Source organism: Stigmatopora argus, chromosome 18, assembly GCF_051989625.1.
Source record: "Stigmatopora argus isolate UIUO_Sarg chromosome 18, RoL_Sarg_1.0, whole genome shotgun sequence".
Classification (NCBI taxonomy): Eukaryota; Metazoa; Chordata; class Actinopteri; order Syngnathiformes; family Syngnathidae; genus Stigmatopora; species Stigmatopora argus.
The window spans coordinates 10,501,988-10,528,593 of NC_135404.1; the positions used below are offsets into that span (position 1 = coordinate 10,501,988).

The window sequence follows — 26,606 nt, forward strand, 5'->3', positions numbered from 1 at the left end:
GAAGTCTAATCTTTTCTTTCTTTCTGTTATTTCCAGCGATTGATTTTGCCTTCGGAGGGGTCGGCGGTTACCTGGCAAAACAGGTGGCAGATGTGAGTGCCCAGCAGGAAGTAATTAGAGTGGCACTGCAGAGAGGCCCGCCATCTTGACTTTGGGACGGAAGCCACACGGACGCTTGCCAAGGCCACGTCGTCCTGCAGCACAAGGTTAGTTGGCTCAGTGTTCATAAAACTACGTTGGGATACATGTCGTTTTTTTTCTTCTTCTTCCATTCGGAATCTTTTTAAAACAATTTTTAAATCAGCTAATTAGAACCACCTGAGGGCGTCATGTTTTACATCATATTTGAAACCTCAATTATTGATTGTTTTATTGCCATTTTTAAATGATTCTTTTTAGCTTATCTCATTATATTCAGTTCTGATTACACAAGTATCTGGTAAAGGTTCAAATGAATCATTTTGAGGTTTTGTTTTTCTGAATGATCTATTTCACCAGGTGGAATCATTGGTTAAAAGTAAACTACCTGCAGGACTTGACCCCAATAACACCCACTTACGTGTCTAGATCATTTGCACTATTTGCAACCACCCACCTGATCTTGTTTCCTCTGCCTTCGGCCTCGTCACCTTCCCCGTGCACCTTTCTCACCCCGCAGGTGGCGTCTTGGTGACGAACCCGAACTGTGGCGTTGCGGGTCGAGCTCACCGGAACTTCGCACTTGACCCCGGCCACTCGACCACGCCTGCAGCCGCGGTCGTTCAGACCCAGCGAGGGACACTCGCCCAGGAACTCCTCTTTCCCGGTGCACCTCACTTGGTCCAGGTGGACCGGGCCTTTGCCCTGCCCGAAGCCCCCGGCCGCCAGCGCTCCGCCCCTGGGAACGTGGGAAAACTCCCCGTGTTAGCTTTGGACGTTCCAACCTGAAGTCCACTTCCCGAGTCGCTCGTCACCTGTGTCCTAGCTGCCTGCACGCCACGGCGGCGTTGAGGTCGTTCCACCCCATGTCACAGATAGTCCCCCAGTCGCCGTGGAGGTAGACCTCCACCCGCCCCTCCTTCCTGCTGGGGCCACCGGCGAGACGCAGCAGCGGGCCTGGCGGTTCAAGAGCGTTCAACACTCGTCCTTCTACCCAAAGCAGCGTCCTCACCTGTGGCCGGCGCCACCACGGGCACTTGGTTGGTCTCCTCTTCGGGGCGCGCCCTGCAACGTACGCCGACGTCCTCGGCGTGGGAGCAGTCGGTACGCCCCCAGATGCCGTGGCGGCAGTCCAGCAGGGACACCTCGGAGCCATCGCAGTGGATGTCGTCCAGCAGAATCAAACCGACGCCTTGGCCGAACGTCCCATCTGAGACCACTTCGGCGTGACCCCTTGAAAACAAGACATGGTAAGGCTGCACGATATATCATTTGAACATCGTCATTACTATGGGCATTTTTATTTCTTTTTTGAACAGGCTATTTTTTGCTTTTTAAAAGCAGCAGACTGGAGCATAGCCTCTCAGAAATAGTTTTAAATAAATCAGCAGCAGCAGAGGAACCCTCTTAGCCTAGCCTGCATTAAACGCTATGTTATGAAAACAAACTGGTTATGATGAGTCAACCAGTCTTACCAAATAGAGTTAGGCATCTGGAAAAAAAATCTTCAATTTTTAATATTGTATAATACTTCGCAAAATCCTCCAAAAGTTGCAACGTCATTTTATTTCCCCAAATATAGAGATCCCTTATCATCTTCAGCATTTGAGTTTTCCCAGGTGCATTTTCTTTGTAAAACTCACTTATTTGAGTTTTGCTGCCTGCACACTTACAGATAGATATACATTTCCAGTAGTTTCTTTGGTATATAGTATATCTGTACCTGTATCCCAGCTGTCCACACACCACCTGGGCATGCTGCTGTGTCCAGCGGTCGTCACACACAGTCCCCCAGTCGCCGTTATGGAGTACCTCCACTCTGCCCTCCCAGGGGTTGTCGCCCCCCACGAGACGCACCACTCCGTCTAAAAGCATCAACATTGCTATTGTTAGACAAGTTTTTCTCCGAATATATTTAGAGCCAAAAATATGCATGCTCTGTAGGCTGACTCCAAATTGTCTGTAGGTATGAGTATATGCATGCGTGGTTGTTAGTCACCAGGTGACGCTTCAGAAAAGGAATAGATGAATTTATATTCTTCTTATGTTTCTTTTTCAACCCAGGGTGAGTGCATTGTTCGTTAGTCAGCAATCCATCAACGCTGCTCTTTTCCTGCTTTGTCATGACTTATTGATGCGACGAGGATATAAATAGAACTTATCAAGCTCTCATTTTGTGTGTGTGTGCGTGTTTTGTGCCTGTGTAAGGGCTGCAGGAGACGCCGGCGTCCTCCATGTGATCGCAGTTGTGCTGTTCCCAATGTCCGTGCGGGCACTGATCCAGGAACAGTTCGTTCCCAGTACACCTGACGGCGTCCAGCAGGATGGGACCGGAACCCTGACCAAAGTGAGCCCACGACCACGCCTTGGCCACGCCACTAAAATCGTAAGCACAGGCATCTCATTTTAGGTCATGAATGCTATTTCAAAGCCACAACTATTACAGGTCTTTTTTGATCACGTGAATAAGGGCGTGACCGGACGTTTGGTCGCCGGACGTTTGGTCGCCCAGACGTTTGGTCGCCCGGTCATCCGGGCGACCGGTCATCCGGGCGACCGGTCGCCCGGTCATCCGGGCGACCGGTCGCCCGGTCATCCGGGCGACCGGTCATCCGGGCGACCAAACGTCCGGCGACCAAGCGTCCGGCGACCAAACGTCCAAGTACCGAATAAGGGACATGTACTGCATATTCTAATTCTTTCATCATGATTATTATCACCCACCTGAAGCCCAGCTGCCTGCACACAACCTCCGCATCTCTGTCGTCCCATTGGTCGTCGCACACGGAGCCCCACCTTCCTCCGTGAAAGACCTCCACCCGCCCTTCAAAGTCTTCCTCACCTGCGACCAATCGCAGTGGGGGTCCACTGCCTGATGGGGGGGCCACAAAGTAAATGTCACGGTAAACATAGTCTGAGACAATTCCCTTGTTTAATTGTGTTTATGTTTGTGTCACAAAAAAACATCTCCTGACCTTCAGGAGGTGCGCACAGGACTTGAGCCTCGTTTCCATGGTTACAGTCCCCCGTGACAAACGTTCTGCTCCGGCAGCCGCTCAGGCTCTTCTCGTCACCACGACAACCCAGACGCTCAAAATGGAATAGGCCGGAACCCGAGGCGAGCTGGGAGTGCCGCGTGGCCGTGCCAATGTCGCTGTCCCAACGGAAAAACCACGCGGTGAGTTCCACGTCCTAGCAGTTAATGACCCGACCCTCGAGCGCCTCACCTGAGGCCCACCTGCCTGCAGACCACACTGGCGTCCCGGTCCGTCCAGTGAGAGTCGCACACCGCCCCCCATTGTCCGTTCAAGTAGACTTCAACACGCCCGCCGTTGGACGAAGAGCCGCCGACCAGTCGGGCGGCGCCTGGCAGACATCCAAGGTTAGTCAAGTTTTGTTTGTCTTGTTTTATTTTTTCAACTTGTGTTTGAACATGTAGATATGAATGTCTTTTAATGCTAAACTTAAGCGAAAGAACGATATCGAGACATAGGGATGAAAAGAAATCATTGAATATATATACTACCTGACTATGAGTAGCATTACAAATCAACATGGTGACCGTAGCAAACATCGATGACAAATTAGAGGCTTTGATTAATTTATACTCGATTTTCAGCATTTGTGACAAATTTTATCACCAATCAACAAAATTGGACTCATTTAAACATCAAACACAAGTTGAAGTAAAACAACAACAATGCTTAACAAGTGCTCGTGCTCGTACCCTGGTGACAGTCGCAGTAGGCCCAGCCAATGGCACCCGAGTTTTGGCGGAAGAAGCACCACGGGTTGGACTCGCGGTCCGGGTTCCGGCAGAAGTTGTGCTCGCCCAGCCCGCGTCCCGGGTACTGCACCACATAGTCGGGGAACTCGGTCCACTTCAGGCAAGGGGCGCCCGAGTCCGTCTGGGACACCGTGCCGTTGTAGTAGCCCAGCTCGGTGAAACCCTCGGAGCAGGACAGGGGCACTGCCCAGAATAAGATGACAGCTAACTCATTTTTGTACTTTCTGCGTTATTCATCATCATTTCTACTAGTCACAAACATCAACCAATTTTAATGACTACTCTGCCTTTTTTTCTTCCCTGCAGCCAAACACCTGCTGATTTTCAATTCACTCCACCAACAAAGATCACCAAGGTTAGTATGGTACAAAAACATCTTTATTACTGAGCAAGACCATATATTTTTATATATATTTGATTTTGTGTGCGTGTGCTTTTTCTTGATGGCAGTTAAAACAGGCAACGGTCTGGCCCTCATTTTTGCGAAACAAACGCAAATCTGAAAACTCCTCCTGGGGTGGACATCTTGACTTCCTTCCACCATCCCGTCGACGTCTAAATAGCAGACAACAACAAAAAGGTGAGGTTTGGGTCAAATCTGACTTCTGTAATGTTTGTGTATTTACCAGAATAATGAGGAAAAATACCATTATGATTGCACTATAAGGTGTTTTTACATTATTCTTTTCAAAACGTGAAGTTATTAATCATCTTTGGCCCAGCGGGTCTATGATAGGATTTTAGCTGTCCTTTCATGCGACATTGCGTTTGCTGTTTCTTGCAGTTTTCCAGTTGTTCTGAGGCTAAACTGTGATTAATGCAAGACGCGCTTCACCAACCAGCGGCAGTCTTATCGCTTTCAAACACACGCACACAAAGATAAGAAGCACAGAAGGTGAAAGCAAGCAAAGAAGCAAAAGCGAGCCTCAAAAGGTAAGGCACAAATAGGAGGAGACAAAGAATCGTTTGAAGGCGTAAAGTTAATGAGTATTCAGTGAACAACTTCACAAAAGGTGAAGGCTTTCTTCCTGCTTGTTGTGGTTGTGAAGACAAGTCCTGAGCTTGTGATTTGGAACGGCAGCAGCAGCTGCTCGCGTCCCTTACGACCGTTAGCATATCAGCATATCACTGGGTGCTCTTCTTGTACTTTCTTACTAATTCATGTCGAGCTTTTCTGCTAACAAAGCGAGTTGGGAATGCAGCTTTAAAAAAAAAAACACGATTTGGCTGTAGCAGAGTTAAGAGCGTACATTAAAAACTTAAGACGTAAGATCTATTTTTGGTTATTTCGATTAAAAATAGATCGTATAACACCCTCAAATGTTGTACATTTTTATACAAAGATAAATCCTAATGTCTGTTAAAAAAAAATAACCAATCTATTTTTCATTCCAGCGACCTCCCCCATCCTGCCACACGCATCCACCGCTAAAACTCTGGCTCTCCATCATCGCCTCGACAACAGACTTCTCCTCATCGCCATGGGAACACTCAGCCTCCCCGCTCGTATAATCCATTTCCCCACCACAAAGCGCATTGGACACGCTGCGCACTTGCTGTACAAAGAGACTCTTTAGGTTGGTAGTCCATTTTATTTGCTTTTTACAACCAAATCCCCCACAAACAAACTTAATGTGTATTAACAGCGGCAATGGCGAATAGCTGCAGGTGTACAACCAAACTGCCTATAAAAGCATTTACCAGCTCCTTCTATCAACAGCCATTTATAACCATCCCCCTTCCCGTTCCAGCTCCCCACCATCTGCCCCCCTCTCCAAGGGAAGAAAGAAATTAAAAAGCGACGGAAGGTTTCCAACTCGAGGGGAAGACAATCTTTCTGGAGTGAAAACAATGAAGAATAGGAAGATGGCAGCCAAAGAAGAGTGGATGGAGAAAAAAGCATCATGGGATGTGGACACTGGCCTACCTGAGTTCTGCACTTCATTTAAGTACGTCTCGTCAGCTACCACCTGTGGACACACAATATTGACAATAACGTTAATATTGCTGCTGATGAACGAGACCAGTAATAGCAGAGTGAGTTTTTATTCAAGTATTGTCGTTTGAAACCCTGGCTAATATATTACAATATTTGATCTTTATTTTATATTTCAGAACCCAGATGACTTCGGGCGAAAGGCAGACTACTTTCAAGACTGGTCACCTGTCAGTCGTAAGGCGCACAGAGAGACGGACGACCACTCAATCACACTGCCACCGAGGAGGAATCGAACCCAGACAGCCCGCACCAAAGTCATGTGGAAGAACAACTGCAACATCAGGTGAGCAACTTTGTTGTCATGAATTGAAAACAGTAGTTTGTACTAATATTTATATAATGAGTCATTAGTTTAATTTGAACTGACATTGTGCTTCTATGCTTCACAGGCTGCCTGGTGCTAGAGAGGATCACTCACCTGACTTTGGTGTGGGCAGGTAGGGTTCGAATTCTGGTGGTGCCGGTTCGATTTGAGTACACATGGTCATGCCAAGACGTTATGTGTGCCCAGTCGTACCGCCACCAGCAGGATTCGAACCACACCTGCCCACACCAAAACCAGGTGAGGGAACTTCTAGGCCACGAAGCGGCTCAAGCAGCCTAGGAGCATAATATAATGTCATTTAAAACTTAAGTAGTGACTCACTATATGAAAATTTTGAGTGAGTCACTAGTTCAGTTTTAAATGAAATTATATTATGCTCCTGGGCCTCTTGGGCCGCCTCGTGGCCTAGAGGTTCACTCACCTGGTTTTGGTGTGGGCAGGTGCGGTTCGAATCCCGCTGTTGGCGGTACAATTTGAGTACACAAGGTCATGCCGAGACTCTGTGTGCCCAGTCGTACCGCCACCAGCGGGATTCGAACCACACCTGCCCACACCAAAATCAGGTGAGGTAACCGCTAAGCCACGGGGCAGTCCAAGAAGCCTAGGAGCATAATATAATTTCATTTAAAACTTAACTAGTTGCTCACTCAAAATATTCATATAGTGAGTTACTACTTAAGTTTTAAATGAGATTATATTATGCTCCTAGGCTACTTGAGCTGACTCGTGGCCTAGAGGTTACCTCACCTGTCTTTGATGTGGGCAGGTGCGGTTCGAATCCCGCTGATGACGTTGTGTGGTCAAATCGTACCGCCACCATCGGGATTCGAACCGCACCTGCCTACACCAAAGTCAGGTGAGTGAACCTCTAGGCCACGAGTCAGCTCAAGTAGCCTAGGAGCATAATATAATGTCATTTAAAACTTTTGACTCACTTAAAATATTAGTAGTGTGTCACTACTTAAGTGAATCAAAAGTTTTAAATGACATTATATTATGCTTCTAGGCCTCTTGGGCTACCTCGTGGCCTAGAGGTTCACTCACCTGTCTTTGGTGTGGGCAGGTGCGGTTCGAATCCCGCTGATGGCGGTACAACTGTGCACACAGTCTCGGCATGACGTTGTGTACTCAAATTGTACCGCCACCAGCGGGATTCGAACCGCACCTGCCTACACCAAAGTCAGGTGAGTGAACCTCTAGGCCACGGGGCGGCCCAAGAGGCCTAGGAGCATAATATAATGTCATTTAAAACTTTTGACTCACTTAAAATATTAGTAGTGTGTCACTACTTAAGTGAGTCAAAAGTTTTAAATGACATTATATTATGCTTCTAGGCCTCTTGGGCCACCTCGTGGCCTAGAGGCTCACTCACCTGGCTTTGGTGTAGGCAGGTGCGGTTCAAATCCCGCTGGTGGCTGTATGACTATGAGTGCAGATGGTTGTGTGTCTCTCTGTGTGCCCTATGACTTACTGGTGACCAGCTGGGCTGGGCTCCAGAAACCCCTGCAACTCTTTTGAGGATGGGAGGTATGGCAGATAAGTGTGTGAACACTTTATACTAATATTTTGAGTGATTCACTAGTTAGGTTTTACAGACATCATGCTTCTAGGCCTCTCGGGCCACCTCGTGGCATAAAGGTCCGCTCACCTGACTTTGGTGTGGGCAGATGCGGGTTTGAATCCCACTGATGGCGGTACAATTTGAGTACACAGGGTCATCCCAAGACTCTCTGTATGCCCAATCATACTGCCACCAGCAGGATTCAAACCGCACCTGCTTACACCAAAGTCAGGTGAGTGAACCTCTTAGGCCACGAGTCGGCCCAAGAGGCCTAGGAGCATAAGGTCAGGTCAAACTTAACTAGTGACTCACTCAAAATATTAATATAGTAAGTCACAAGTTAAGTTTTAACTTACATTATATTTCTAGGCCTCTTGGGCTGCCTCGTAGCCTAGAGGTTCATTCACCTAACTTCAGTGAGGGCAGGTGAGGTTTCAAATCCCGCTGATGGCAATATGATTGTGCACACACAGAGTGTCCATGTATACTCAAATCGTACCACCACCAGCGGGATTTCGAACCCCAATGTGCCCGTGCCAAAGGCAGGTAAGAAAACCTCTAGACCAGGGAGCAGCCCAACAGGCCCAGGAGCATAATGTCAGTTAAAACTTAACATCATCCATACCACCCATCCTCGAAACAGTTGCTGGAGCAGTCCCCAGCTGGTCACCAGTCAGTCATAGGATACACAGTGAGACAGACAACCATCTGCCCTCACAGTCATACCATCACCAGCATGATTCGAAACCACACCTGCCCGCACCAAAGTCAGGTGAGTGAACCGCTCCGCTACAAGGCAGCCCAAGTGTCCTGAAAGCAGAATGTCAGTTAAAACTTAACTAGAATCAATATTTGTACAAAGTGTATTGTTTTCAATTCATGACAATGAAGTCGGTCACCTGATTGTGCTTTGGTTCTTCCCGCTGACCTGATGCGGGCAGTCGGCGTTCGATACCTACTCGGTGGCAGTGTGGTCGAAGGGTCTCTCTGTGCGCCCCCTATGACTGACTGGTGACCAGCATTGAAAGTAGTCAGCCTTTTGCCCAAAGACAGATAAACCAGCAAAACCCAGCAACCTTTTCCAAGGTGACCTGTAAGAAAAAGAAGAATGAATAAATGACAACATAATACACTAATTTGCCAACGTATGTCGATACTATGTCGTTTTTTAAGAAAAAAGCCTTACTATACTATGTCGTTTTTTAAAGAAAAAAAGCCTTACTATACTATGTAATTTTTTAAGAAAAAAGCCTTACTATATACTATGTCGTTTTTCTTAAGAAAAAAATCTTACTATACTATGTCGTTTTTTAAGAAAAAAAAGCCTTACTATACTATGTCGTTTTTTTAAGAAAAAAGCCTTACTATACTATGTCGTTTTTTAAAGAAAAAAAGCCTTACTATACTATGTTGTTTTTTAAGAAAAAAGCCTTACTATACAATGTCGTTTTTTAAGAAAAAAAGCCTTACTATGTCGTTTTTTAAGAAAAAAAGCCTTACCATACTATGTCGTTTTTTAAAGAAAAAAAGCCTTACTATACTATGTCGTTTTTTAAGAAAAAAAGCCTTACTATACTATAGCGTTTTTTAAAATCAAAAAGCCTTACTATACTATGTCATTTTTTAAGAAAAAAGCCTTACAATACTATGTCGTTTTTTAAGCAAAAAAGCCTAGCTGTACTATGTCGTTTTTTAAGAAAAAAAGCCTTACTATACTATGTCGTTTTTCTTAAGAAAAGAGCCTTACTATACTATGTCATTTTTCTTAAGAAAAAAGCCTTACGATACTATGTCGTTTTGAAGCAAAAAAGCCTTACTGTACTATGTCGTTTTTTAAGAAAAAAAGCCTTACTATACTATGTCGTTTTTTAAGAAAAAAAGCCTTACTATACTATGTCATTTTTTAAGAAAAAAGCCTTACTATACTATGTCGTTTTTTAAGAAAAAAAGTCTTACTATACTATGTCGTTTTTTAAGAAAAAAAGCCTTACTATACTATGTCGTTTTTTTAAGAAAAAAGCCTTACTATACTATGTCGTTTTTTAAGAAAAAAGCCTTACTATACTATGTCGTTTTTTAAGAAAAAAAAGCCTTACTATACTATGTCGTTTTTTAAGAAAAAAGCCTTACTATACTATGTCGTTTTTTAAGAAAAAAAGCCTTACTATACTATGTCGTTTTTTAAGAAAAAAAGCCTTACTATACTATAGCGTTTTTTAAAATCAAAAAGCCTTACTATACTATGTCGTTTTTTAAGAAAAAAGCCTTACGATACTATGTCGTTTTTTAAGCAAAAAAGCCTTGCTGTACTATGTCGTTTTTTAAGAAAAAAAGCCTTACTATACTATGTCGGTTTTTAAGAAAAAAGCCTTACTATACTATGTCGTTTTTTAAGAAAAAAGCCTTACTATACTATATCGTTTTTTAAGAAAAGAAAAGCCTTACTTTACTATGTAGTTTGTTAAAAGAAAAAAGCCTTACTATACTATGTCGTTTTTTAAGAAAAAAACCTTACTATACTATGTCGTTTTTAAGAAAAAAAAGCCTTACTATACTATGTCGTTTTATTAAGAAAAAAGCCTTACTATACTATGTCTTTTTTTAAAGAAAAAAAGCCTTACTATACTATGTCGTTTTTTTAAGAAAAAAGCCTTACTATACAATGTCGTTTTTTAAGAAAAAAAAGCCTTACTATTCTATGTCGTTTTTTAAGAAAAAAGCCTTACTATACTATGTCGTTTTCTTAAGAAAAAAAACCTTACTATACTATGTCGTTTTTTAAGAAAAAAGCCTTACTATACTGTCGTTTTTAAAATTAAAAAAGCCTTACTATACTATGTCGTTTTTTGAGAAAAAAAGCCTTACTATACAATGTCGTTTTTTAAGAAAAAAAAGCCTTACTATACTATGTCGTTTTTTTAAGAAAGAAAGCCTTACCATATTATGTCGTTTTTTAAAGAAAAAAAGCCTTACTATACTATGTCGTTTTTTAAGAAAAAAGCCTTACTATACTATGTCGTTTTTTAAGAAAAAAAGCCTTACTATACTATGTCGTTTTTTAAGAAAAAAAGCCTTACTATACTATGTCGTTTTTTTAAGAAAAAAGCCTTACTATACTATGTCGTTTTTTTTTAAAAAAGCCTTACTATACTATGTAGTTTTTTAAAGAAAAAAAGTCTAACTATACTATGTCGTTTTTTAAGAAAAAAAGCCTTACTATACTATGTCGTTTTTTTAAGAAAAAAAGCCTTACTATACTATGTCATTTTTCTTAAGAAAAAAGCCTTACGATACTATGTCGTTTTTAAGCAAAAAAGCCTTACTGTACTATGTCGTTTTAAGAAAAAAGCCTTACTATACTATATCGTTTTTTAAGAAAAGAAAAGCCTTACTTTACTATGTCGTTTGTTAAAAGAAAAAAGCCTTACTATACTATGTCGTTTTTTAAGAAAAAAGCCTTACTATACTGTCGTTTTTTAAGGAAAAAAGCCTTACTATACTATGTCGTTTTTTAAGAAATAAACCTTACTATACTATGTCGTTTTTAAGAAAAAAAAGCCTTACTATACTATGTCGTTTTATTAAGAAAAAAGCCTTACTATACTATGTCGTTTTTTAAAGAAAAAAAGCCTTACTGTACTATGTCGTTTTTTTAAGAAAAAAGCATTACTATACTATGTCGTTTTTTTAAGAAAAAAGCCTTACTATACAATGTCGTTTTTTAAGAAAAAAAGCCTTACTATACTATGTCGTTTTTTAAGAAAAAAAGCCTTACTATACTATGTCGTTTTTTAAGAAAAAAAGCCTTACTATACTATGTCGTTTTTTTTTTAAGAAAAAAGCCTTACTATACTATGTCGTTTTTTTAAGGAAAAACGCCTTACTATACTATGTCGTTTTTTTAAGAAAAAAGCCTTACTATACTATGTCGTTTTTTAAGAAAAAAAGCCTTACTATACTATGTCGTTTTTTAAGGAAAATAGCCTTACTATACTATGTCGTTTTTAAGAAAAAAAAGCCTTACTATACTATGTCGTTTTTAAGAAAAAAAAGCCTTACTATACTATGTCGTTTTTTAAGAAAAAAAGCCTTACTATACTATGTCGTTTTTTAAGAAAAAAAGCCTTACTATACTATGTCGTTTTTTTAAGAAAAAAGCCTTACTATACTATGTCGTTTTTTTAAGGAAAAAAGCCTTACTATACTATGTCGTTTTTTTAAGAAAAAAGCCTTACTATACTATGTCGTTTTTTAAGAAAAAAATGCCTTACTATACTATGTCGTTTTATTAAGAAAAAAAGCCTTACTATACTATGTCGTTTTTTAAGAAAAAAAGCCTTACTATACTATGTCGTTTTATTAAGAAAAAAAGCCTTACTATACTATGTCGTTTTTTAAGAAAAAAAGCCTTACTATACTATGTCGTTTTTTTAAGAAAAAAGCCTTACTATACTATGTCGTTTTTTAAGGAAAATAGCCTTACTATACTATGTCGTTTTTAAGAAAAAAAAGCCTTACTATACTATGTCGTTTTTAAGAAAAAAAAGCCTTACTATACTATGTCGTTTTATTAAGAAAAAAGCCTTACTATACTATGTCGTTTTTTAAGAAAAAAAGCCTTACTATACTATGTCGTTTTTTAAGAAAAAAAGCCTTACTATACTATGTCGTTTTTTTAAGAAAAAAGCCTTACTATACTATGTCGTTTTTTAAAATTAAAAAAGCCTTACTATACTATGTCGTTTTTTTAAGAAAAAAGCCTTACTATACAATGTCGTTTTTTAAGAAAAAAAGCCTTACTATACTATGTCGTTATTTAAGAAAAAAAGCCTTACTATACTATGTCGTTTTTTAAGAAAAAAAGCCTTACTATACTATGTCGTTTTTTAAGGAAAATAGCCTTACTATACTATGTCGTATTTAAGAAAAAAAAGCCTTACTATACTATGTCGTTTTTAAGAAAAAAAAGCCTTACTATACTATGTCATTTAATTACGAAAAAAAGCCTTACTATACTATGTCGTTTTTTAAGAAAAAAAGCCTTACTATACTATGTCGTTTTTTAAGAAAAAAAGCCTTACTATACTATGTCGTTTTTTTAAGAAAAAAGCCTTACTATACTATGTCGTTTTTTTAAGGAAAAAAGCCTTACTATACATGGTCGTTTTTTAAGAATAAAGCCTTACTATACTATGTCGTTTTTTAAGGAAAATAGCCTTACTATACTATGTCGTTTTTTAAGGAAAATAGCCTTACTATACTATGTCGTTTTTAAGAAAAAAAAGCCTTACTATACTATGTCGTTTTTAAGAAAAAAAAGCCTTACTATACTATGTCGTTTTATTAAGAAAAAAAGCCTTACTATACTATGTCGTTTTTAAGAAAAAAAGCCTTACTATACTATGTCATTTTTTTAAGAAAAAAGCCTTACTATACTATGTCGTTTTTTTAAGGAAAAAAGCCTTACTATACTATGTCGTTTTTTTAAGAAAAAAGCCTTACTATACTATGTCGTTTTTAAAGAAAAAAAGCCTTACTATACTATGTCGTTTTTTTAAGAAAAAAGCCTTACTATACTATGTCGTTTTTTAAAATTAAAAAAGCCTTACTATACTATGTCGTTTTTTTAAGAAAAAAGCCTTACTATACAATGTCGTTTTTTAAGAAAAAAAGCCTTACTATACAATGTCGTTTTTTAAGAAAAAAAGCCTTACTATACTATGTCGTTTTTTTAAGGAAAAAAGCCTTACTATGCATGGTCGTTTTTTAAGAATAAAGCCTTACTATACTATGTCGTTTTTTAAGGAAAATAGCCTTACTATACTATGTCGTTTTTAAGAAAAAAAAGCCTTACTATACTATGTCGTTTTTTAAGAAAAAAGCCTTACTATACTATATCGTTTTTTAAGAAAAGAAAAGCCTTACTTCACTATGTCGTTTTATTAAGAAAAAAAGCCTTACTATACTATGTCGTTTTTTAAGAAAAAAAGCCTTACTATACTATGTCGTTTTTTTAAGAAAAAAGCCTTACTATACTATGTCGTTTTTTTAAGAAAAAAGCCTTACTATACTATGTCGTTTTTTTAAGAAAAAAGCCTTACTATACTATGTCGTTTTTTAAAAGAAAAAAAGCCTTACTATACTATGTCGTTTTTTTAAGAAAAAAGCCTTACTATACTATGTCGTTTTTTAAGAAAAAAAGCCTTACTATACTATGTCGTTTTTTAAGAAAAAAAAGCCTTACTATACTATGTCGTTTTTTTAAGAAAAAAGCCTTACTATACTATGTCGTTTTTTTAAGGAAAAAAGCCTTACTATACTATGTCGTTTTTTTAAGAAAAAAGCCTTACTATACTATGTCGTTTTTTAAGAAAAAAAGCCTTACTATACTATGTCGTTTTTTAAGGAAAATAGCCTTACTATACTATGTCGTTTTTAAGGGAAAAAAAAGCCTTACTATACTATGTCGTTATTCAGAAAAAAAGCCTTACTATACTATGTCGTTTTATTATGAAAAAAAGCCTTACTATACTATGTCGTTTTTTAAGAAAAAAAGCCTTACTATACTATGTCGTTTTTTAAGAAAAAAAGCCTTACTATACTATGTCATTTTTTAAGAAAAAAGCCTTACTATACTATGTCGTTTTTTTAAGGAAAAAAGCCTTACTATACTATGTCGTTTTTTTAAGAAAAAAGCCTTACTATACTATGTCGTTTTTTAAGAAAAAAATGCCTTACTATACTATGTCGTTTTATTAAGAAAAAAAGCCTTACTATACTATGTCGTTTTTTAAGAAAAAAAGCCTTACTATACTATGTCGTTTTTTTAAGAAAAAAGCCTTACTATACTATGTCGTTTTTTTAAGGAAAAAAGCCTTACTATACTATGTCGGTTTCAAGCAAAAAAGCCTTACTATACTATGTCGTTTTTTAAGGAAAAAAACCTTACTATACTATGTCGTTTTTTAAGAAAAAAGCCTTACTATACTATATCGTTTTTTAAGAAAAGAAAAGCCTTACTTTACTATGTAGTTTGTTAAAAGAAAAAAGCCTTACTATACTATGTCGTTTTTTAAGAAAAAAACCTTACTATACTATGTCGTTTTTAAGAAAAAAAAGCCTTACTATACTATGTCGTTTTATTAAGAAAAAAGCCTTACTATACTATGTCTTTTTTTAAAGAAAAAAAGCCTTACTATACTATGTCGTTTTTTTAAGAAAAAAGCCTTACTATACAATGTCGTTTTTTAAGAAAAAAAAGCCTTACTATTCTATGTCGTTTTTTAAGAAAAAAGCCTTACTATACTATGTCGTTTTCTTAAGAAAAAAAACCTTACTATACTATGTCGTTTTTTAAGAAAAAAGCCTTACTATACTATGTCGTTTTTAAAATTAAAAAAGCCTTACTATACTATGTCGTTTTTTTGAGAAAAAAAGCCTTACTATACAATGTCGTTTTTTAAGAAAAAAAAGCCTTACTATACTATGTCGTTTTTTTAAGAAAGAAAGCCTTACCATATTATGTCGTTTTTTAAAGAAAAAAAGCCTTACTATACTATGTCGTTTTTTAAGAAAAAAGCCTTACTATACTATGTCGTTTTTTAAGAAAAAAAGCCTTACTATACTATGTCGTTTTTTAAGAAAAAAAGCCTTACTATACTATGTCGTTTTTTTAAGAAAAAAGCCTTACTATACTATGTCGTTTTTTTTTAAAAAAGCCTTACTATACTATGTAGTTTTTTAAAGAAAAAAAGTCTAACTATACTATGTCGTTTTTTAAGAAAAAAAGCCTTACTATACTATGTCGTTTTTTTAAGAAAAAAAGCCTTACTATACTATGTCATTTTTCTTAAGAAAAAAGCCTTACGATACTATGTCGTTTTTAAGCAAAAAAGCCTTACTGTACTATGTCGTTTTTAAGAAAAAAGCCTTACTATACTATATCGTTTTTTAAGAAAAGAAAAGCCTTACTTTACTATGTCGTTTGTTAAAAGAAAAAAGCCTTACTATACTATGTCGTTTTTTAAGAAAAAAGCCTTACTATACTGTCGTTTTTTAAGGAAAAAAGCCTTACTATACTATGTCGTTTTTTAAGAAATAAACCTTACTATACTATGTCGTTTTTAAGAAAAAAAAGCCTTACTATACTATGTCGTTTTATTAAGAAAAAAGCCTTACTATACTATGTCGTTTTTTAAAGAAAAAAAGCCTTACTGTACTATGTCGTTTTTTTAAGAAAAAAGCATTACTATACTATGTCGTTTTTTTAAGAAAAAAGCCTTACTATACAATGTCGTTTTTTAAGAAAAAAAGCCTTACTATACTATGTCGTTTTTTAAGAAAAAAAGCCTTACTATACTATGTCGTTTTTTAAGAAAAAAAGCCTTACTATACTATGTCGTTTTTTTTTTAAGAAAAAAGCCTTACTATACTATGTCGTTTTTTTAAGGAAAAACGCCTTACTATACTATGTCGTTTTTTTAAGAAAAAAGCCTTACTATACTATGTCGTTTTTTAAGAAAAAAAGCCTTACTATACTATGTCGTTTTTTAAGGAAAATAGCCTTACTATACTATGTCGTTTTTAAGAAAAAAAAGCCTTACTATACTATGTCGTTTTTAAGAAAAAAAAGCCTTACTATACTATGTCGTTTTTTAAGAAAAAAAGCCTTACTATACTATGTCGTTTTTTAAGAAAAAAAGCCTTACTATACTATGTCGTTTTTTTAAGAAAAAAGCCTTACTATACTATGTCGTTTTTTTAAGGAAAAAAGCCTTACTATACTATGTCGTTTTTTTAAGAAAAAAGCCTTACTATACTATGTCGTTTTTTAAGAAAAAAATGCCTTACTATACTATGTCGTTTTATTAAGAAAAAAAGCCTTACTATACTATGTCGTTTTTTAAGAAAAAAAGCCTTACTATACTATGTCGTTTTATTAAGAAAAAAAGCCTTACTATACTATGTCGTTTTTTAAGAAAAAAAGCCTTACTATACTATGTCGTTTTTTTAAGAAAAAAGCCTTACTATACTATGTCGTTTTTTAAGGAAAATAGCCTTACTATACTATGTCGTTTTTAAGAAAAAAAAGCCTTACTATACTATGTCGTTTTTAAGAAAAAAAAGCCTTACTATACTATGTCGTTTTATTAAGAAAAAAGCCTTACTATACTATGTCGTTTTTTAAGAAAAAAAGCCTTACTATACTATGTCGTTTTTTAAGAAAAAAAGCCTTACTATACTATGTCGTTTTTTTAAGAAAAAAGCCTTACTATACTATGTCGTTTTTTAAAATTAAAAAAGCCTTACTATACTATGTCGTTTTTTTAAGAAAAAAGCCTTACTATACAATGTCGTTTTTTAAGAAAAAAAGCCTTACTATACTATGTCGTTATTTAAGAAAAAAAGCCTTACTATACTATGTCGTTTTTTAAGAAAAAAAGCCTTACTATACTATGTCGTTTTTTAAGGAAAATAGCCTTACTATACTATGTCGTATTTAAGAAAAAAAAGCCTTACTATACTATGTCGTTTTTAAGAAAAAAAAGCCTTACTATACTATGTCATTTAATTACGAAAAAAAGCCTTACTATACTATGTCGTTTTTTAAGAAAAAAAGCCTTACTATACTATGTCGTTTTTTAAGAAAAAAAGCCTTACTATACTATGTCGTTTTTTTAAGAAAAAAGCCTTACTATACTATGTCGTTTTTTTAAGGAAAAAAGCCTTACTATACATGGTCGTTTTTTAAGAATAAAGCCTTACTATACTATGTCGTTTTTTAAGGAAAATAGCCTTACTATACTATGTCGTTTTTTAAGGAAAATAGCCTTACTATACTATGTCGTTTTTAAGAAAAAAAAGCCTTACTATACTATGTCGTTTTTAAGAAAAAAAAGCCTTACTATACTATGTCGTTTTATTAAGAAAAAAAGCCTTACTATACTATGTCGTTTTTAAGAAAAAAAGCCTTACTATACTATGTCATTTTTTTAAGAAAAAAGCCTTACTATACTATGTCGTTTTTTTAAGGAAAAAAGCCTTACTATACTATGTCGTTTTTTTAAGAAAAAAGCCTTACTATACTATGTCGTTTTTAAAGAAAAAAAGCCTTACTATACTATGTCGTTTTTTTAAGAAAAAAGCCTTACTATACTATGTCGTTTTTTAAAATTAAAAAAGCCTTACTATACTATGTCGTTTTTTTAAGAAAAAAGCCTTACTATACAATGTCGTTTTTTAAGAAAAAAAGCCTTACTATACAATGTCGTTTTTTAAGAAAAAAAGCCTTACTATACTATGTCGTTTTTTTAAGGAAAAAAGCCTTACTATGCATGGTCGTTTTTTAAGAATAAAGCCTTACTATACTATGTCGTTTTTTAAGGAAAATAGCCTTACTATACTATGTCGTTTTTAAGAAAAAAAAGCCTTACTATACTATGTCGTTTTTTAAGAAAAAAGCCTTACTATACTATATCGTTTTTTAAGAAAAGAAAAGCCTTACTTCACTATGTCGTTTTATTAAGAAAAAAAGCCTTACTATACTATGTCGTTTTTTAAGAAAAAAAGCCTTACTATACTATGTCGTTTTTTTAAGAAAAAAGCCTTACTATACTATGTCGTTTTTTTAAGAAAAAAGCCTTACTATACTATGTCGTTTTTTTAAGAAAAAAGCCTTACTATACTATGTCGTTTTTTAAAAGAAAAAAAGCCTTACTATACTATGTCGTTTTTTTAAGAAAAAAGCCTTACTATACTATGTCGTTTTTTAAGAAAAAAAGCCTTACTATACTATGTCGTTTTTTAAGAAAAAAAAGCCTTACTATACTATGTCGTTTTTTTAAGAAAAAAGCCTTACTATACTATGTCGTTTTTTTAAGGAAAAAAGCCTTACTATACTATGTCGTTTTTTTAAGAAAAAAGCCTTACTATACTATGTCGTTTTTTAAGAAAAAAAGCCTTACTATACTATGTCGTTTTTTAAGGAAAATAGCCTTACTATACTATGTCGTTTTTAAGGGAAAAAAAAGCCTTACTATACTATGTCGTTATTCAGAAAAAAAGCCTTACTATACTATGTCGTTTTATTATGAAAAAAAGCCTTACTATACTATGTCGTTTTTTAAGAAAAAAAGCCTTACTATACTATGTCGTTTTTTAAGAAAAAAAGCCTTACTATACTATGTCATTTTTTAAGAAAAAAGCCTTACTATACTATGTCGTTTTTTTAAGGAAAAAAGCCTTACTATACTATGTCGTTTTTTTAAGAAAAAAGCCTTACTATACTATGTCGTTTTTTAAGAAAAAAATGCCTTACTATACTATGTCGTTTTATTAAGAAAAAAAGCCTTACTATACTATGTCGTTTTTTAAGAAAAAAAGCCTTACTATACTATGTCGTTTTTTTAAGAAAAAAGCCTTACTATACTATGTCGTTTTTTTAAGGAAAAAAGCCTTACTATACTATGTCGTTTTTTTAAGAAAAAAGCCTTACTATACTATGTCGTTTTTTAAGAAAAAAATGCCTTACTATACTATGTCGTTTTTTAAGGAAAAAAGCCTTACTAAACTATGTCGTTTTATTAAGAAAAAAGCCTTACTATACTATGTCGTTTTTTTAAGAAAAAAAGCCTTACTATACTATGTCGTTTTTTTAAGAAAAAAGCCTTCCTATACAATGTCGTTTTTAAGCAAAAAAGCCTTACCATACTATGTCGTTTTTTAAGAAAAAAAGCCTTACTATACTATGTCGTTTTTTAAGGAAAAAAACCTTACTACGTTTTTTAAGGAAAAAAACCTTACTATACTATGTCGTTTTTTAAGGAAAAAAGCCTTACTATACTATGTCGTTTTTTAAGAAAAAAGCCTTACTATACTATATCGTTTTTTAAGAAAAGAAAAGCCTTACTTTACTATGTCGTTTGTTAAAAGAAAAAAGCCTTACTATACTATGTCGTTTTAAAAGAAAAAAAGCCTTACTATACTATGTCGTTTTTTTAAGAAAAAAGCCTTACTATACTATGTCGTTTTTTAAAATTAAAAAAGCCTTACTATACTATGTGGTTTTTTTAAGGAAAAAAGCCTTACTATACATGGTCGTTTTTTAAGAATAAAGCCTTACTATACTATGTCGTTTTTTAAGGAAAATAGCCTTACTATACTATGTCGTTTTTAAGAAAAAAAAGCCTTACTATACTATGTCGTTTTATTAAGAAAAAAAGCCTTACTATACTATGTCGTTTTTAAGAAAAAAAGCCTTACTATATTATGTCGTTTTTTTAAGAAAAAAGCCTTACTATACTATGTCGTTTTTTAAGGAAAAAAGCCTTACTATACTATGTCGTTTTTTTAAGAAAAAAGCCTTACTATACTATGTCGTTTTTAAAGAAAAAAAGCCTTACTATACTATGTCGTTTTTTTAAGAAAAAAGCCTTACTATACTATGTCGTTTTTTAAAATTAAAAAAGCCTTACTATACTATGTCGTTTTTTTAAGAAAAAAGCCTTACTATACAATGTCGTTTTTTAAGAAAAAAAGCCTTACTATACTATGTCGTTTTATAAGAAAAAAAGCCTTACTATACTATGTCGTTTTTTTAAGGAAAAAAGCCTTACTATACATGGTCGTTTTTTAAGAATAAAGCCTTACTATACTATGTCGTTTTTTAAGGAAAATAGCCTTACTATACTATGTCGTTTTTAAGAAAAAAAAAGCCTTACTATACTATGTCGTTTTTAAGAAAAAAAAGCCTTACTATACTATGTCGTTTTATTAAGAAAAAAAAGCCTTACTATACTATGTCGTTTTTTAAGAAAAAAAGCCTTACTATACTATGTCGTTTTTTAAGAAAAAAAGCTTTACTATACTATGTCGTTTTTTTAAGAAAAAAGCCTTACTATACTATGTCGTTTTTTTAAGGAAAAAAGCCTTACTATACTATGTCGTTTTTTTAAGAAAAAAGCCTTACTATACTATGTCATTTTTTAAGAAAAAAAGCCTTACTATACTATGACGTTTTTTTAAGAATAAAGCCTTACTATACTATGTCGTTTTTTAAGGAAAATAGCCTTACTATACTATGTCGTTTTTAAGAAAAAAAAGCCTTACTATACTATGTCGTTTTTAAGAAAAAAAAGCCTTACTATACTATGTCGTTTTATTAAGAAAAAAAGCCTTACTATACTATGTCGTTTTTAAGAAAAAAAGCCTTACTATATTATGTCGTTTTTTTAAGAAAAAAGCCTTACTATACTATGTCGTTTTTTAAGGAAAAAAGCCTTACTATACTATGTCGTTTTTTTAAGAAAAAAGCCTTACTATACTATGTCGTTTTTAAAGAAAAAAAGCCTTACTATACTATGTCGTTTTTTTAAGAAAAAAGCCTTACTATACTATGTCGTTTTTTAAAATTAAAAAAGCCTTACTATACTATGTCGTTTTTTTAAGAAAAAAGCCTTACTATACAATGTCGTTTTTTAAGAAAAAAAGCCTTACTATACTATGTCGTTTTTTAAGGAAAAAAGCCTTACTATACATGGTCGTTTTTTAAGAATAAAGCCTTACTATACTATGTCGTTTTTTAAGGAAAATAGCCTTACTATACTATGTCGTTTTTAAGAAAAAAAAAGCCTTACTATACTATGTCGTTTTTAAGAAAAAAAAGCCTTACTATACTATGTCGTTTTATTAAGAAAAAAAACCCTTACTATACTATGTCGTTTTTTAAGAAAAAAAGCCTTACTATACTATGTCGTTTTTTAAGAAAAAAAGCCTTACTATACTATGTCGTTTTTTTAAGAAAAAAGCCTTACTATACTATGTCGTTTTTTTAAGGAAAAAAGCCTTACTATACTATGTCGTTTTTTTAAGAAAAAAGCCTTACTATACTATGTCATTTTTTAAGAAAAAAAGCCTTACTATACTATGTCGTTTTTTTAAGGAAAAAAGCCTTACTATACTATGTCGTTTTTTAAGAAAAAAAGCCTTACTATACTATGTCGTTTTTTAAGGAAAATAGCCTTACTATACTATGTCGTTTTTAAGAAAAAAAAGCCTTAGTATACTATGTCGTTTTTAAGAAAAAAAAGCCTTACTATACTGTCGTTTTATTAAGAAAAAAAGCCTTACTATACTATGTCGTTTTTAAGAAAAAAAGCCTTACTATACTATGACGTTTTTTTAAGAAAAAAGCCTTACTATACTATGTCGTTTTTTTAAGGAAAAAAGCCTTACTATACTATGTCGTTTTTAAGAAAAAAAGCCTTACTGTACTATGTCGTTTTTTTAAGAAAAAAGCCTTACTATACTATGTCGTTTTTTAAAATTAAAAAAGCCTTACTATACTATGTCGTTTTTTTAAGAAAAAAGCCTTACTATACAATGTCGTTTTTTAAGAAAAAAAGCCTTACTATACTATGTCGTTTTTTAAGAAAAAAAGCCTTACTATACTATGTCGTTTTTTTAAGGAAAAAAGCCTTACTATACATGGTCGTTTTTTAAGAATAAAGCCTTACTATACTATGTCGTTTTTTAAGAAAAAAAGCCTTACTATACTATGTCGTTTTTTAAAATTTAAAAAGCCTTACTATACTATGTCGTTTTTTAAGAAAAAAAGCCTTACTATACTATGTCGTTTTTTTAAGGAAAAAAGCCTTACTATACTATGTCGTTTTTTAAGAAAAAAAGCCTTACTGTACTATGTCGTTTTTTAAGAAAAAAAGCCTTACTATACTATAGCGTTTTTTAAAATCAAAAAGCCTTACTATACTATGTCGTTTTTTAAGAAAAAAAGCCTTACTATACTATGTCGTTTTTTTAAGGAAAAAAGCCTTACTATACATGGTCGTTTTTTAAGAATAAAGCCTTACTATACTATGTCGTTTTTTAAGGAAAATAGCCTTACTATACTATGTCGTTTTTAAGAAAAAAAAGCCTTACTATACTATGTCGTTTTTAAGAAAAAAAAGCCTTACTATACTATGTCGTTTTATTAAGAAAAAAAGCCTTACTATACTATGTCGTTTTTTAAGAAAAAAAGCCTTACTATACTATGTCGTTTTTTAAGAAAAAAAGCCTTACTATACTATGTCGTTTTTTTAAGAAAAAAGCCTTACTATACTATGTCGTTTTTTTAAGGAAAAAAGCCTTACTATACTATGTCGTTTTTTTAAGAAAAAAGCCTTACTATACTATGTCGTTTTTTAAAATTAAAAAAGCCTTACTATACTATGTCGTTTTTTTAAGAAAAAAGCCTTACTATACTATGTCGTTTTTTAAGAAAAAAAGCCTTACTATACTATGTCGTTTTTTTAAGGAAAAAAGCCTTACTATACATGGTCGTTTTTTAAGAATAAAGCCTTACTATACTATGTCGTTTTTTACGGAAAATAGCCTTACTATACTATGTCGTTTTTAAGAAAAAAAAGCCTTACTATACTATGTCGTTTTTAAGAAAAAAAAGCCTTACTATACTATGTCGTTTTTTAAGGAAAAAAGCCTTACTATACTATGTCGTTTTTAAGAAAAAAAGCCTTACTATACTATGTCGTTTTTTAAGAAAAAAAGCCTTACTATACTATTTCGTTTTTTTAAGGAAAAAAGCCTTACTATACTATGTCGTTTTTTAAGAAAAAAAGCCTTACTATACTATGTCTTTTTTTTAAGAAAAAAGCCTTACTATACTATGTCATTTTTTTAAGGAAAAAAGCCTTACTATACTATGTCGTTTTTTTAAGAAAAAAGCCTTACTATACTATGTCGTTTTTTAAGAAAAAAAGCCTTACTATACTATTTCGTTTTTTTAAGGAAAAAAGCCTTACTATACTATGTCGTTTTTTAAGAAAAAAAGCCTTACTATACTATGTCGTTTTTTTAAGGAAAAAAGCCTTACTATACATGGTCGTTTTTTAAGAATAAAGCCTTACTATACTATGTCGTTTTTTAAGGAAAAAAGCCTTACTATACTATGTCGTTTTTAAGAAAAAAAGCCTTACTATACTATGTCGTTTTTTTAAGAAAAAAGCCTTACTATACTATGTCGTTTTTTTAAGGAAAAAAGCCTTACTATACTATGTCGTTTTTTTAAGAAAAAAGCCTTACTATACTATGTCGTTTTTAAAGAAAAAAAGCCTTACTATACTATGTCGTTTTTTTAAGAAAAAAGCCTTACTATACTATGTCGTTTTTTAAGAAAAAAAGCCTTACTATACTATTTCGTTTTTTTAAGGAAAAAAGCCTTACTATACTATGTCGTTTTTTAAGAAAAAAAGCCTTACTATACTATGTCGTTTTTTTAAGGAAAAAAGCCTTACTATACATGGTCGTTTTTTAAGAATAAAGCCTTACTATACTATGTCGTTTTTTAAGGAAAAAAGCCTTACTATACTATGTCGTTTTTAAGAAAAAAAGCCTTACTATACTATGTCGTTTTTTTAAGAAAAAAGCCTTACTATACTATGTCGTTTTTTTAAGGAAAAAAGCCTTACTATACTATGTCGTTTTTTTAAGAAAAAAGCCTTACTATACTATGTCGTTTTTAAAGAAAAAAAGCCTTACTATACTATGTCGTTTTTTTAAGAAAAAAGCCTTACTATACTATGTCGTTTTTTAAAATTTAAAAAGCCTTACTATACTATGTCGTTTTTTAAGAAAAAAAGCCTTACTATACTATGTCGTTTTTTTAAGGAAAAAAGCCTTACTATACTATGTCGTTTTTTAAGAAAAAAAGCCTTACTGTACTATGTCGTTTTTTAAGAAAAAAAGCCTTACTATACTATAGCGTTTTTTAAAATCAAAAAGCCTTACTATACTATGTCGTTTTTTAAGAAAAAAAGCCTTACTATACTATGTCGTTTTTTTAAGGAAAAAAGCCTTACTATACATGGTCGTTTTTTAAGAATAAAGCCTTACTATACTATGTCGTTTTTTAAGGAAAATAGCCTTACTATACTATGTCGTTTTTAAGAAAAAAAAGCCTTACTATACTATGTCGTTTTTAAGAAAAAAAAGCCTTACTATACTATGTCGTTTTATTAAGAAAAAAAGCCTTACTATACTATGTCGTTTTTTAAGAAAAAAAGCCTTACTATACTATGTCGTTTTTTAAGAAAAAAAGCCTTACTATACTATGTCGTTTTTTTAAGAAAAAAGCCTTACTATACTATGTCGTTTTTTTAAGGAAAAAAGCCTTACTATACTATGTCGTTTTTTTAAGAAAAAAGCCTTACTATACTATGTCGTTTTTTAAAATTAAAAAAGCCTTACTATACTATGTCGTTTTTTTAAGAAAAAAGCCTTACTATACATGGTCGTTTTTTAAGAATAAAGCCTTACTATACTATGTCGTTTTTTACGGAAAATAGCCTTACTATACTATGTCGTTTTTAAGAAAAAAAAGCCTTACTATACTATGTCGTTTTTAAGAAAAAAAAGCCTTACTATACTATGTCGTTTTTTTAAGAAAAAAGCCTTACTGTACTATGTCGTTTTTTAAGAAAAAAAGCCTTACTATACTATGTCGTTTTTTTAAGAAAAAAGCCTTACTATACTATGTCGTTTTTTTAAGGAAAAAAGCCTTACTATACTATGTCGTTTTTTTAAGAAAAAAGCCTTACTATACTATGTCGTTTTTTTAAGGAAAAAAGCCTTACTATACTATGTCGTTTTTTTAAGAAAAAAGCCTTACTATACTATGTCGTTTTTTAAAATTAAAAAAGCCTTACTATACTATGTCGTTTTTTTAAGAAAAAAGCCTTACTATACAATGTCGTTTTTTAAAGAAAAAAAGCCTTACTATACTATGTCGTTTTTTAAGAAAAAAAGCCTTACTATACTATGTCGTTTTTTTAAGGAAAAAAGCCTTACTATACATGGTCGTTTTTTAAGAATAAAGCCTTACTATACTATGTCGTTTTTTACGGAAAATAGCCTTACTATACTATGTCGTTTTTAAGAAAAAAAAGCCTTACTATACTATGTCGTTTTTAAGAAAAAAAAGCCTTACTATACTATGTCGTTTTATTAAGAAAAAAAGCCTTACTATACTATGTCGTTTTTTAAGAAAAAAAGCCTTACTATACTATGTCGTTTTTTAAGAAAAAAAGCCTTACTATACTATGTCGTTTTTTTAAGAAAAAAGCCTTACTATACTATGTCGTTTTTTTAAGGAAAAAAGAACTTACTATACTATGTCGTTTTTTTAAGAAAAAAGCCTTACTATACTATGTTGTTTTTTAAGAAAAAAAGCCTTACTATACTATGTCGTTTTTTTAAGGAAAAAAGCCTTACTATACATGGTCGTTTTTTAAGAATAAAGCCTTACTATACTATGTCGTTTTTTACGGAAAATAGCCTTACTATACTATGTCGTTTTTAAGAAAAAAAAGCCTTACTATACTATGTCGTTTTTAAGAAAAAAAAGCCTTACTATACTATGTCGTTTTATTAAGAAAAAAAGCCTTACTATACTATGTCGTTTTTTAAGAAAAAAAGCCTTACTATACTATGTCGTTTTTTAAGAAAAAAAGCCTTACTATACTATGTCGTTTTTTTAAGAAAAAAGCCTTACTATACTATGTCGTTTTTTAAGAAAAAAAGCCTTACTATACTATGTCGTTTTTTTAAGGAAAAAAGCCTTACTATACATGGTCGTTTTTTAAGAATAAAGCCTTACTTTACTATGTCGTTTTTTAAGGAAAATAGCCTTACTATACTATGTCGTTTTTAAGAAAAAAAAGCCTTACTATACTATGTCGTTTTTAAGAAAAAAAAGCCTTACTATACTATGTCGTTTTATTAA

The 26,606-nt window shown here is 33.4% G+C and overlaps 1 protein-coding gene and 1 long non-coding RNA gene across 4 annotated transcripts in view; one reads left to right on the forward strand and one right to left on the reverse strand.

Annotated features, from left to right (window-relative positions):
* Positions 1–26,606, reverse strand: part of LOC144092884 (neurotrypsin-like) — a 61,866-nt gene that overhangs the window by 2,078 nt on the left and 33,182 nt on the right. The window contains exons 3-13 of the mRNA XM_077626034.1: positions 5,853–5,895; positions 3,866–4,108; positions 3,366–3,504; positions 3,114–3,292; positions 2,863–3,010; positions 2,338–2,516; positions 1,862–2,003; positions 1,151–1,371; positions 954–1,095; positions 596–877; positions 72–194 (exon numbers count right to left, since the gene is read on the reverse strand). Of these exons, the coding sequence (XP_077482160.1) occupies positions 72–194; positions 596–877; positions 954–1,095; positions 1,151–1,371; positions 1,862–2,003; positions 2,338–2,516; positions 2,863–3,010; positions 3,114–3,292; positions 3,366–3,504; positions 3,866–4,108; positions 5,853–5,895 (1,841 nt within the window). The remainder of the gene's footprint in view (positions 1–71; positions 195–595; positions 878–953; positions 1,096–1,150; positions 1,372–1,861; positions 2,004–2,337; positions 2,517–2,862; positions 3,011–3,113; positions 3,293–3,365; positions 3,505–3,865; positions 4,109–5,852; positions 5,896–26,606) is intronic.
* On the forward strand, positions 601–6,205 carry LOC144092891 (uncharacterized). Of its 3 annotated transcripts, none has more exons than XR_013306166.1 (12): positions 601–1,388; positions 2,347–2,524; positions 2,869–3,041; positions 3,120–3,316; positions 3,387–3,520; positions 3,877–4,142; positions 4,232–4,280; positions 4,376–4,505; positions 4,710–4,858; positions 5,321–5,502; positions 5,677–5,962; positions 6,041–6,205. It is a non-coding gene; the product is annotated as an uncharacterized LOC144092891 (long non-coding RNA). The 3 variants fall into 3 exon arrangements; XR_013306167.1 differs by having other exon boundaries at positions 2,869–3,029; XR_013306168.1 differs by lacking the exon at positions 3,877–4,142.